At 41.3% G+C, this 14,416-nt stretch overlaps 1 protein-coding gene across 3 annotated transcripts in view; it reads right to left on the bottom strand.

Annotated features, from left to right (window-relative positions):
• The window catches only part of LOC136857068 (leukocyte elastase inhibitor), a 111,754-nt gene extending 98,708 nt beyond the window's left edge, over positions 1-13,046 (bottom strand). The window contains exon 1 of one of the 3 annotated variants that reach the window (XM_067135439.2): positions 12,919-13,046. In XM_067135439.2, the coding sequence (XP_066991540.2) occupies positions 12,919-12,965 (47 nt within the window). In that variant the 5' untranslated portion in view covers positions 12,966-13,046. Of the gene's footprint in view, positions 1-3,242; positions 3,263-3,302; positions 3,371-12,918 lie in introns of those variants that run through there. The other 2 variants (XM_067135440.2, XM_068225052.1) reach the window with 2 other exon arrangements.
• Between the last annotated feature and the right edge of the window lie 1,370 nt (positions 13,047-14,416).

The raw sequence follows: 14,416 nt of genomic DNA, 5'->3' as shown, positions 1-14,416 counted from the left end.
CCAGACGAATTACTTCAAGTCACAAAGAACCTCCCCAGACCTAGACCCAAAGAATTACATTATACACTTTCACCCACAGATAATACATTAACACAGCGTATCAGGCTGATTCACTCTTACTCGTTCACGGATCTGAAGACTCACGACCTGTTACCAGTGTTTCTTACATCGTCGCCGTAAGACATATCTGTGTCGGTGCGACGCAAAGAAAAAAAAAAGTGTTTCTTACTGCTACTGTAAAATATTGTCCGTGGTGCATAGACAAGTGACGACTTCTGCCCAGCCAGTTGGCCAAGATATGTTTGACTTGCGCGACCGGGTCCACAGCCTCTTGTATCAAACAGCTCCTCAGCTGGTCTCACGAGGCTAAGTGAATGCCGTTCCAGCCTTGCGTACAGAATTAAGATCCCTGGACTGTCTGCAAATCGAACCTAAGGCAAGCACGCTACCCCTACACCACGAGGCTGGCCACTGGTTATATTTAAACTTAAAAAAGGAAAGCTTAAAAAACCGTTTGTAAACTTTTGATATGAAATAAATAGATTTAATAATAATAATAATAATAATAATAATAATAATAATAATAATAATAATAATAAATAATAATAATAATAATCTGGCTCCTTGGCTAAATGGTCTGCTTTGAGGCCTTCGGTTCAAAGGGTCCTGGGTTTGATTCCCGGCAGGGTCGAGGATTTTTTTTTGCTAGTGGCCTTTACGTCGCACCGACACAGATAGGTCTTATGGCGACGAAGGGTCGGGGATTTCATGGCGTCTGTTTAATTTCTCTGACTCGAAAGCTGACCGTTTATGTTGTCCAATGTAGTCCTCTTCATACACATACACAACACATCATACTTTCAAACACCACAGAAACACGGAATAGTGAGTACATCCATCCTCATGGGGTTGGCGTCTGAGAGGGCATCCGGTCGTAAAACTAGGCCTAATTCTCATGTTTGCAACCACGATCTCACCTTAGGGTGGGTAAAGCGGTATAATAATAATAATATTTTTTTTTTTTTTTTTTTTTTTTTTTTTTTTTTTTTTTTTTTTTTTGTACGAGGGAAGTGTGGGAAATCTTTCATTAGACACTTGTGAGGGTCCGCACTCCACAAGCGTGTGAGATTCCTACTCACTAAAACCCACACACCCTTTTCCCACGACGTATATCTCCGCCCCGGAACCGCTCTCGCATTACTTCAGGGCGGTGTCGTGCTAATTTGTTAAGTTTCTTCTTCCTTATTTCTCCTTACTGCCGTTTATGAGCATTCATATCTCTCTTTTTCTGACGCAGGATGCCTTCTACATATACTGCTATCTGATCCCAAGATTCTTGGTTTCGTAGCATCGCCTACACAATAGTTTCTGGCGTCAACTCTCCTTGCTCAGTATATAAACATCTTCTCTGAGTTGACCAATGATAACATACGAAAAATGTGTGAAATACATCGTCTATATCATTGCAATAAATACACGCCGAGTCGCTCGCTCTACCTACTCTATGTAGAAATTTACGGAAGTATCCGTGACCCGTCAATAGTTGTGTAATGTAAAAGTTAACCTCGCCATGAACTCGGGCAACCCAATCAGCTAGGCGTGGTATCAGCCGCTTAGTCCATTTTCCTCGAGGATCTTCCTCCCATCTTTGCTGCCACCGCTCCATTCGTTGCCTATAAGCTAGCTCCTTAGCGCGCTTCTTTCCGAGCTCTCCGTGAGTTCGCCAGACTTCCTGTCTCTCTAAGGCAAGTAAATCAATTGGTGCTACCGCTGCTATCGTAAGGACCGCAGGTTCGGATACTGTGCGATATGCGCTTGTAATACGCAAAGCTGATCTCCGCTGTACCGCGGCTATCCTTCGCCGGTATTTTTCAAACTTCAGAGATTCAGCCCAGACTTCGGCACCATATAGAAGTGTCGAGTGAACTATCGACATCAGAAGTCGTCGTTTGCTAGACTTCGGACCTTTAACGTTGCTCATTAATCTACTCAGCGCAATCGTTGTTTTCACCGCCTTATCTGTCACCCGTTTGATATGATCCCAAAAAGTAAGTTTGGTATCAAGTGTCACTCCGAGATACTTTATACTTTTGGATGTTTCAATTTCTGTTTGTCCAATATACATTGGAATGACGGTCGTGATCCTTTTTCTTGTCAAGAGAACAATCTCTATTTTATGATCTGCAAGCTGTAATCTGTGATTCGCCATCCAATCTTTCACCCGTCGCATTACTTGATTTAGCTTAAACTGAGCCAACTCCAAATTTCGAGCAATTATCAAAACAGCTATATCATCAGCATAGCCCACAAGCCTTGTGTCTTCCGGCATCTCTAACCTCAACAATCCATCATATACTATATTCCACAGATTTGGGCCAAGGATGGATCCTTGTGCTGCACCAGCTGTGAGCCGTTTCACTCTCTGCCCATCTTCTGTGTGATATACTAGATTACGATCTTTCAAATAATTTCTCATTATGCGCATGAGATACTCCGGTAGTTTGAAAGTATTTTGAAGCGCTTCCAATATGTCATTCCAACTGATCGAGTTGAAAGCGTTCTTAACATCAAGGGTCACAAGGAGTGTCACTTTACGAGAGTGATGATTACCCGTTTGTGCCCTTTTAGCTGTATTCAACACTTCCCATACTGCATCGATTGTCGAATGCCCTCCTCGAAAACCACCGGGCGAGTTGGCCGTGCGCGTAGAGGCGCGCGGCTGTGAACTTGCATCCGGGAGATAGTAGGTTCGAATCCCACTATCGGCAGCACTGAAGATGGTTTTCCGTGGTTTCCCATTTTCACACCAGGCAAATGCTGGGGCTGTACCTTAATTAAGGCCACGGCCGCTTCCTTCCAACTCCTAGGCCTTTCCTATCCCATCGTCGCCACAAGACCTATCTGTGTCGGTGCGACGTAAAGCCGCTAGCAAAATAATAATAATAATAATAATAATAATAATAATAATAATAAACGTCCCTTCGACTACAATAGATGTTACGGAACGCATATGTGCCTCAATTACTGTATGTCCTGACAAAGAAGATTTTCTAACGGCCAGTATATCTTCTGACAAACCTCTCTCATTTAAACACTCTTAATTGCCAACCGATAGAGCCTGGATTCGACCCTTCTACATAGCGTATAGAAACCGTGCACCCAACTCACTATGTTATATAGACGATCAACTTCAAGTCTAGGAGATATTAGCGTGGAAAAAGGCAATGCAACAAAATACTCACAACATTATAATTTATTGAACAAGTAATTGCTCTGCACACAGAAATAGCCCGACTACTTGCCAGTAAGATATTCTTCAACCCAGGTCTTCAGATAACCTAGCTTCTCTGTTCGTGAGGAGTCCGTAGTGACAATACCCGTACTACATGACAGATCCGAACAATTCATTCCTGCACGAGCCAGCTTGATGACGCACGGTCCTGTTCTACGAAATCGCCTTCAACCTACACATGGTTGAAGTTGTAGTACCTCCAATCAGGCCCAGGGGGATAATGCGAGGAAAAGAAGACTATTTTAAATCCATATTTCTGAGACACCAGTTAATGAATTAGCATTGATTGCTCTGACGTCAATCAAACAGCACTTTGATATTCGGCGAAGAAGCGTTAGTGATTTAGTTTAAAGTAGGTTCACTTTCAGGTATTCGCCTGATGGCCTAGGCGATAAAGGTGTGCTCCTTTCGCCCTGGACGTCCTGTTAACAAGTCCAAAAATTGAAGAAACGAGATTTCCACTTCCGGAGAGGCACGTGGCCCATAGTACCAGGTTAATTCCAGGGGGCAAAGGTGACCACTCTATTCCAGCTAATGAGGATACGTATAGCAAAAGCATTCACTTTCCACTCCTCTCTGGGCCTTTATGGTCTGTGCGGAGATGAGTACCACTCTTACCGTTTAAATCCAGATCAATTCTATTTCTTTTAATTTTTAGCATACCTTACTAACTGAAGAAATATATCACTAAATCTGTTTCATAAAGATGCACAAGTATAAATCCTATTTGATTCCGTCTTATCTAAATCCCTTTAGAGCAGGTCAATGTGTTGTGGTTGTGTGTTTTGCCCCTAACATTCCTGCAACTCACAACTCACACATCACACTCTCTTCATTAGACCTACACTGATGCGCAGTTAACTGACCACAGGAGACATTATACACTCATCGGAATGTCGCCTTGCAATGGCTGCACCTGGCTGGGTTTTTTTCCGTGTGGCCTCCGTAGAGGCCTAGTGCAGGCCTTTCGAGTTGACAACCTAAAGGTGACCTGCGCATCTGTTAGACGGAGCCCTTCTTAAAAATTGTAATCTTGAAGACATCACAAACAACCAGCCCCCGAACCAGAGGAATTAACTAAGTTAAAATCCCCGAACCTGCCGGCAGTTGAACCCAGAATCCCTTGAACCAAAGGCCAGCATGCTAACCATTTAGCCACGGAGCCGTTTACCTGGCTGTAACATCTATATATTTAAAAAGTCTACTAAAACGGGTTTAGCAAATCCGTCCTTCCGCTGTTCTGGACCGATCTGTTTTTGTCTTATTCTCTCGGGAATCACCTGCCGGTGAATCATGAAACATTGACAGGCCTCTGTGTTCAGCCAACTTTTAGTAATCATGAAATCAAATCATTAAATTATCACTCCAGTAATTGCAGGCAAAGGCTTACCCTAACCCGTAAGACATTCTGTACTTAGCAGGTTGCTAAGCGACTAACACTTTTATTAATATTCTGATACATGTGATTTTCATCCTCAGTAATGTCATTGTATGCAGCCATGTTTGATTACTACCTGTCAAGCCAGAGAGTATACACTTCCTCTGATTACGGAAGAATATTATTCCCTGCTAGATACTCTTTGATTCTCTAACCTTTCCATGCTTCCAAATATATTCAGCAGATGGCAGAGCGTTCCTAATAACTTACATGTTGCTGAGGGAAAAAAGTCTACGTACCAACAGACCCCATCATGACATATACCTTAGGCATTGTCTGGGAACACCTATCGAATGATAACCTACCTTCACTAGAAAGAGTGAAGACCATGTATTTAAAAAAAAACTCTGCCTGGCATAAAACGCTTTTTTGAGACTAACCTACGAGGCTCACATCACAACCGTCCTACAGTATATAGAAGAACTGCGATGAAAATACCATTGTCTTCTATGACACAATACCAAGCTTTACATCAAGAACTGCAGGGTAAAAAGGCGAATATATGGACAGATTATTACCAAACAGACAGCATGATGACGTCAGAATAGATGAATTCTGACTGCGCCATATCATAACGCGCTTCTTATTAAATGTTCATGAAACCATTGAAAAGGGCAGGCATAAGAATATGACAACGACAGACATATCATTGTCTGAACTATCTATAACGAATGTTGCGGCGCAGCACGGGTCATCTAGTAGTCATATGAAATTATGTATTTACCTATCATTAGTAATTATTTTTGACCATCAGTTCACTCTGTGGTTTGGTGGTAGAGTGTCGGCCGCCGGATCCCAAGACCCGGGATAAAAGACGGCAGAGGTTGTTGTATTTTTAAGGGCGGAAAAGAGTGCGTTCGGCACTTCACGTCATACGATGTTAATATGCAAATAATCTCTGGCGACTCACTTGGATTACCCGGCATTATTTAAAACTCAACCATTGGTAACCCAACAGTTTCGGTTTCTCTGCCATCTGGTGGAGTAAAACCGAACGTCGAATATGACATTCAGAAATAAAAATGCCTGCACACGGTAGCTGAGACCATGTTATTATTATTATTATTATTATTATTATTATTATTATTATTATTATTATTATTATTATTATTATTATTATTATTATTATTATTATTATTATTATTATTGGGGGATGTGGAAGTTTGAAGTGTATGTAAGTGTCTTTATTTCTACGCAATTTTTCATTCCATTCCAGAAGGGACGGTGGGTCTCCTAGTCGGTAACGCCGTCTCTCAAGCCAGGGATATTTGATTCAGTGAAGGAGATGTTCGGAAAAGGTGAGGGGGTTGGCAGCCGTGGCTTATAGTAGCAATTGCCCCAGCATTCGTCTTAGAGCAGGAGAAAGAAAAACAACGGACAACCATTCTCAGGACAGCCGGCGGTGGGGAACAGCGACTCCCCGTCTCCCGAATGCAGAGCTGTAGAGCGGCGATAGAGCCGTGTCCACCAGTAAGCCGAAGCTCACTCCACTCGGTTCGTCGGTCGGAAAGCAGACATTTAGAGCCACCGTCCAGGTTTGGCCACCAGTACGGCCGAAGCCGATTCTGCATCCGCTTACCTAAACGTCTTTGAACGTGTTCAAGTACAAATCTTTGCCTTTTCTAACTTATTAAGTGTTATATATTTTGTATATGTTGTATGAAGTCTGGTATCAAATGGTGGATACCCGACGAGAGTGATTTTCTGTTTTACCTGTCATTTGTGCCGATAATAATAATAATAATAATAATAATAATAATAATAATAATAATAATAATAATAATAATAATAATATCAGACAGATATCACGAGCCTGAGAACAAAATACGGTAAAATCGACCGGGTCTCGTACTTTAAATACCTCGGAGAATTCATCGAACCGACAGGCCTTGAGAAGATCTCACAGCAAAACCGTCTCCAAAAAGTCAAGAAAGCATTAGGGTTAGTTCAAGACATCTACAACAAAAAATGCATGTCAAGACAGACAAAAATTCGGCATTACAACACAGTCATAAAACCAACAGTCCTTTACGCAAGTGAAACATTGTCACTTAACAGTAAACAAGAATTAGAAGAAATAAAAAAGCAAGAGAGGAAGATCATCAGGAAAATCCTAGGAGCAAGATATACCCAAGATGGTTACAGGCTACAATCAATCAAAACAACAGAAAAAGTTTCAAACATTGAAATTGACATTAAGAAAAGACGAATGAAATTCTTTGGACACCTCACAAGATTACCAGAAAGTCGACTGTCAAAAAGAATATAAAATTATGTTAGCTCACTTAAGAATTCAACACCTTGGCTGGACGAACTTCGAAAGGACCTCAAAAACGCAAACATATGTGCAACAGACATTTTAGAGAGAGACACCTTCAGACACAAAGTCAACAAGTGGGAAGTTACATCAGAGCAACCAAAGCAAAAACAGTGCAGACCGAAATGGTCGGAAGAACGTAAACAAGCCTTCTCAGAGAGAATGAAAGCCTATTGGAAGAACAAGAAGAACCCAAAGAAAGCTTGATTGAGTTGTTTGCTTAACGTCTTCCATTATTGGGAGAATACGCTAATAATAATAATAATAATAATAATAATAATAATAATAATAATAATAATAATAATAATAATAATAATAAAATTAATATTCTTATAAACAAAATACTAGTGTATACAGCTAAAAAAATTAATGCAAATCCACCACCTCTATATTCAACATTAAATCCCGAAACCAACTCCGACTCTCCTTCCGCAAAATCAAAAGGAGTTCGATTAGTTTCCGCTAAACATGATGAAAATCACGCTAATATAAGGGGGAAAGTTAAAAATATGAAACATGAATAAATATGAATTATTATTATTATTATTATTATTATTATTATTAATAATAATGTTATTTGTTTTTACGTCCCACTAACTACTTTTTAAGGTCTTCGGAGACGCCGAGGTGCCGAAATTTAGTCCCGCAGGAGTTCTTTTACGTGCCAGTAAATCTACCGACACGGGGCTGTCGTATTTGAGCACCTTCAAATACCACCGGACTGAGCCAGGATCGAACCTGCCAGCGCCTTAACCGTCTGAGCCACTCAGCCCGGTATTATTATTATTATTATTATTATTATTATTATCATCATCATCATCATCATCTGTTTACCTCTCCAGGTTCGGCTTTTCCCTCGGACTCAGCGAGGGATCCCACCTCTACCACCTCAAGGGCAGTGTCCTGGACCTTCAGACTCTTGGTCGGGGATACAACTGGGGAGAATGACCAGTACCTCGCCCAGGCGGCCTCACCTGCTATGCTGAACAGGGGCCTTGTGGAGGGATGGGAAGATTGGAAGGGGTAGACAAGGAAGAGGGAAGGAAGCGGTCGTGGCCTTAAGTTAGGTACCATCCCGGCTTTCGCCTGGAGGAGAGGTGGGAAACCACGGAAAACCACTTCGAGGATGGCTGAGGTGGGAATCGAACCTACCTCTACTCAGTTGACCTCCCGAGGCTGAGTGGACCCCGTTCCAGCCCTCGTACCACTTTTCACATTTTCGTGGCAGAGCCGGAAATCGAACCCGGACCTCCGGGGGTGGCAGCTAAACACGCTAACCACTACACCACAGAGGAGGACCTATTATTATTATTATTATTATTATTATTATTATTATTATTATTATTATTATTGTAAGGTCTCAGCTACCCGAGCTGCAGATTTGAACTGGTACCATCTAGGCAACACGCCTACTACTTTCTACATTCCCACTGTGCTGCTATTTAGCAACAAACAAGACGAATACTGCGACTGAGTTAATGCTGTCTTCTGCACCTCCAGAGATTTTTTACATGCCAACAATAAAGACATGGAAAGCCAAGACTTTTGACTGTTCTTCAAATTTCGACTACAACAGCTGGAATTGAAACCATGAACTTGGGATCATGAAACCGACACGCTACCAACTCATCCATCGAGGCGGTTGCTAGTAAAAACTGCACATCGAAATTCCTTTCCTTCCTTCTTTCTTTCTTTCTTTCTTTCTTTCTTTCTTTCTTTCTGTCGGCCTTACTTCTCCATAAGAACAACTTGGACACTACCCGCTAGCCTCAATTTCCACGGCACTAATTACCGACCGAGTCGAATCAAATAAAGAAAAACTCGATTTACTTTCAAGAAAGTGGCTTTGCAAGGGAATCCACGCCTTTTCTTCTCCATCAAAATACTGTACACTAACGGAGGAGTGTTAAGTTAGTCATTTTTTAACCATAGCAGCTGGCACCACGAGTTTACTTTTATTTTCTGGAGTAAAGTATCCAGATTATATGCAATCGTCTTTCTGTCTGCACTTTTTGAATGTTGACCTGTTACACGGGATAGGACAAACAATGATCTATATCGGGCTCAGTTTGATTTTTGTCTGTATGTTATAGCATCACGGGAAAATTGATAAGTGGATTTTCATTAAACTTGGCATTTATTTTGTAACATCTGAAGCCATCACTTCTCAATTTCGACTCGGTTAATTTATAACTGTTAGTTTCTTCAGTTTGCTGAAACTAATTCTGAATTTGTTAAGAAAAGAAACCCTTGGTATTTAAGTAAAGGAAAGGACATGATTCCTATATCGAAAAGGTTCTTGCATTAGATGTAGAACACGATGAAGTGAGGAGAAACTGAAGGTTTTAACCTCTCGTGATCGAAGTCTTCATCTTTGAAGTAAAATACTCTTATTAAGTTGTTCGCTTTATGTTGACCTTATTAGAGAGTAAAATGCATACCTACAGAATATCATGTTTTTTCTTCGAAAGAACAAATAATTAAAATAAAATTAAAACAATGACAACCGCTACACTAACACAGGCCCGGAGAATTGTTGATTCCTTCCCTACTGCACAAATGAATTGTTATTAGCCTTTCTCGGTGGCACTACCGAATGTTTAAGTTAGACAACTAAAAACATTTTTAAAATGTGTTATAAGTACTCCTTCTGGAGTCGAAATATCCCCTGTTGTTTTCACTCAAAAGAACCAGGCTATATTTAGTTTACGTTCTCTTACTCAGGAAAGAAGATTAATATATTCATTCGACTGTTACAACATGTTTACTATCTACAAACATAAAATGTGAGGGATATTTCAGGGAAGTCAAGTCGTCGAGAGGATTACATCAAGTGTTGGTGTCGACACTCGAACAAGTAATGAAATTAAAATACTATGATCAAGAATAGCTGCACAGAATACAGGCCAGACGTACAATGATCTGGATTTACTGAAAATGCTAAAACGGTAACACGTATCTCAATAGAGTTGTGTTAATTATATAGTTATTTATATACGAGCCACCGGGCGAGTTGGCCGTGCGCGTAGAGGCGCGCGGCTGTGAGCTTGCATCCGGGAGATAGTAGGTTCGAATCCCACTATCGGCAGCCCTGAAGATGGTTTTCCGTGGTTTACCATTTTCACACCAGGCAAATGCTGGGGCTGTACCTTAATTAAGGCCACGGCCGCTTCCTTCCAACTCCTAGGCCTTTCCTATCCCATCGTCGCCATAAGACCTATCTGTGTCGGCGCGACGTAAAGCCCCTAGCAATATATATATATATATATACGAGCCAATTTAATTATTTACTGGTATCAGTAAGTAGCCTCCGTGGGTCAGGCGGCAGCGCGCCAGCCTCTCACCGCTGTATATCGTGGTTCTAATCCCAGTCACTCCATGTGAGATTTGTGCTGGACAAACCGGAGGCGGGACAGGTTTTTCTCCGGGAACTCCGGTTTCCCCTGTCATCTTTCATTCCATCAACACTCTCCACTATCATTTCATTTCATCTGTCAGTCATCAATCATTGCCCTAGAGGACTGCGACAGGCCTCGGCAGCCGGCACATTTCCTATCCTCGCCGCAAGTTCGGGGTATCAGTGGTATCAGTGTCAAGCATCTAGTTAACGGGAGTGGCCGCGTGTGTTAACGCGCTACGTCTATGGAGCTAAGATCTGCATTCGAATCCTACCGTCGGCTGTCCTGATAATGGTTTTCTGTGGTTTCCCATTTTCACTTCCAGGCAAATGTCGGGACAGTTCCCATTTATAGGCCACGGCTGATTCCTTCCTTCTCCTTACCCAATTTCATTCGCCATAACTCATTACATCGTCGTTAGCCCCTTAACTGAGTTTGTCGTCATGAAGGGCATCCAGTCGTAAAACCATACCATAAAATACAATTGTACGTCATCCCCGACAGGGCTAAGGGGTAGACGTTCATAGGACTACTGTCAATCATCTAGTTAGTGTAGCGCCAGCAGAAATATTTTTTTTTGCCTTTAAAGATAATAAATTATCGGTAGAGTTCTATGGAGCAGCAGCGACTCAAGAGCTCGTCCATATGACAGAATCAGGTCCGAATCTGTGGACTGCAAACCCAGGGCGAGGGGAGAGGGGCAGGCATCTAGGGGAGCTCAGACGCTTAGGGATTTTATGGGAGCTTGAGCTATCAGAAGGTATCAGCTATCAGAAGATTTACTGATAGTGAATGTCTTTTCTTAGAAGTAATGTATTTTATGATGTGTTGGATTTTGTTGATATACAACTTCAGAATCGATTCTTGTCACTCGATCATGTCATTAAATAAAGAAGAAAGGCATTTTTAATTGATACACTTCGTTATTTGATATTTATATTATTTGACAACATAGAAACAAGAGTATTATAGCTTCAGTACTGGACAGAATCAGTAGATTATATTTTTCTTCCAAAGGTGTTAGTCGAATTGTCAGATGCAGAATTGAAGAGAATAAGATTTATCTGTCGAGTTCCATGGGGTGGCAATGGCTCAATGACTGGCATTAGTTTTCATAAATAATGAACGCAAATCTGCTTTGGATAAAAAAAGAAGTGGTAAGCGAATTTGCAAGAATGAAATCAAGAAGAAAGGCATTTTAATTGAAATAATTACCGAGCTCGATAGCTGCAGTCGCTTAAGTGCGGCCAGTATCCAATATTCGGGAGATAGTAGGTTCGAACCCTACTGTCGGCAGCCCTGAAAATGGTTTTCCGTGGTTTCCCATTTTCACAGCAGGCTGTACCTTAATTAAGGCCACGGCCCCTTCCTTCCCACTCCTAGCCCTTCCTTGTCCCATCATCGCCATAAGACCTATCTGTGTCGGTGCGACGTAAAGCAACTAGCAAAAAAAAATAAAAAAAAATAAAAAATAATTAACTGAACTGTGCAAAGAAACTATTTTTGTGTGTCGAAGTGAGTTTCATTTTTTAGTTCTTCATATCCTGAGGGGCTGCCTGGCCGAGGCGGTAATGGCGTGCTCGGTTCGCCCGGAAGGATGTGGGTTCGAATCCCCGTCAGGGAGTCGTAAAATTTAAGAAACGAGGTTTCCACTTCCGGAGGTACATATGGCCCTGAGATTCACTTAGTCTACACAAAAAATGAGTACCAGGTTAATTCCTGGGGGCAAAGGCGGCCGGGCGTAGAGCTAACCACTCTACCCCATCACGTGCCGAGGTTAACAATGGTGGAAGCCTTTACCTTCCACTCCTCCAGGGGCCTTCATGGCCTGTACGGAGGTGACTTTGCTTTTGCTTTTTGCTTTTATTCATGTCCTGAATTTTTATTGTTGTAATGCTCTGTCATTTTTAAAAGAAACCTGAGCTGATTTTAACATAATAGCATTAAGACTGGACAGTTAAATTAAGATAAAATTCGTTATTTGATATTTACATTATTTGACATCCTAGAACCAAGAAATGTCGTTATAAGTTAGGGGGACCCAAATACGAGTATTATCGGTTCAGCACTATACATTTTGATAATCGATTCATGAGCTTATGTTTAATTACAGTAAAATATGTTCAAGAAATCATACTGCTAGTGAAAATTGTTCTAAAATTGGCAAGGTAAAGTATGTTTTAATGAGATGTTAATTATTTCTTGCTGTATTTTGTGTCTGCATGTCTCCGATATATTCTCGTTAAGCGCTTTGAACGGCTGTGACTAAAGTCATTTGTAAACATCTCATGGCCTGAAGACAGCTGACCATTGTGTGTCACGAGGACAGCGCGCCTAGCTCACGGTTCACGAAACCTTCCACTTATGTAAGAGCTGCTATTTTAACTACAATACAGACAAGTCATTTAGGACAGGAAAGGTTTTCATATAGCACTTAATGTGGCTTACAGCTGATGGTAGAGAAGACACTTACCCGAGATGGTGTAGCGGTAGTGGCTCGACCACAAGACTGGCCAACATCAGAAACTTGGAGCTGTCACAAGTGGCATGCGCTCAAACGGAAGTCTCCACATTACTCAACATCCTTTGCTGAGAACTAATCAGCAGAATAACTTAGGCGCGACTCACACAAGAAACATGGCGTACGAGCGGGAAGGAATGATAAAAGGATTCGGATGGCGGTCCTCCTAGAACCACGAGCTTTACCCCTGTCCTCCCGTTGACCAATTTTCAGCCACCTCCCCTCATTTAGGTGAAACATTTGTGGATTTGCATCTCGAGGGTGTGAAAGACTTGTGGACGAATTTACGTGAGGGTCACGTTCTTCATCTTATTCAAAAAACCTAAATAGCTAGTTACTCACATTAGAAAACAGAATCTGATACGGTATCTATATACGGTATATGGTAACACACTACAAAATACATGTCTGCGTTTGTGCGAACAAATCTCGAGACCCACGGAACAGATAATGATGCGGTTTTCACTGTTGTATAGAACATTTACTGAAACACGTTTAAGTGTATGAAACATTAATCTATAAGGAAAGATAGCCGAGATGGGATGATTTTACTGAAGGAAGGGAAAGGGAAAACGGCCATCCGAGTGCTTTCTTGGCTAACGCTGTCTAAACCGCCAACGATACATTCATTAATTCATTCATTATGTATTTACCATACACCTTTACAGTATCTATGGAAGGCCAGGGGAAAAGGACAATCCCTCCTACACGTAGTGCCCCCTGAGATAATTACGTAAATCCTAAACTAAAACAGTCATATACACTATTTACAGGTAAAGAAACAAAGTATAGCCTGATGTATACATATTTCTCATTTATACAACCTTTCATTCCCTCGTTCATTCTTCCACATATTCACATGCATTTTCTCAACGTATCTGCTTCCTAACATAACATTTAACTATATTTACATTTCTACATTTAACGTTGGCGGGTAGATCGTTCCAAAGCCGCGCTGAACGAGCAAAGAAACCTAGTTTGTAGGACTCAGTTCGCCTCTACGGACGGAGCTGTAGGATAAGGAGAGTCGAGGGAATGGTAAAAGGTGAATGGCCCCTGTGAGGGACTTGTGTAACAAGGTAATGTCGCTTTGTTTACACAAGGAGGCCCAAATAGGTGTGCAAGGAATTTTTAGCACAGAATACACTAAAAAAGTCCTCGGGGATATGTACCTAATATATCTGTAAAAAATGCCACTCAACGAGTGTTTGTATGTTATAGTATAGTTTGTAGTAAAAAGGAAGCCTTGAAATTAGAAACCAGACTTTGAGATTAATCACGGAATCCATATTAAAATAAATGGTTTATTCACTTCTTCTTCTTCTTTCCTATGCCGTAAGTGTACCTTGTCCTAGCTACTTCCGTTGAGGTTGGCGGACATGAAGAGGGTTCTCACTTCTCTAGTATACCAAATCCAAAGGTATGTTTTTGTTTCTCAAAAGTTTTTCGC

Source organism: Anabrus simplex, chromosome 1, assembly GCF_040414725.1.
Source record: "Anabrus simplex isolate iqAnaSimp1 chromosome 1, ASM4041472v1, whole genome shotgun sequence".
NCBI lineage: Eukaryota > Metazoa > Arthropoda > Insecta > Orthoptera > Tettigoniidae > Anabrus > Anabrus simplex.
The sequence above is the reverse complement of the archived record's forward strand: the minus strand, read 5'-3'. Positions and strand labels throughout refer to the sequence as shown.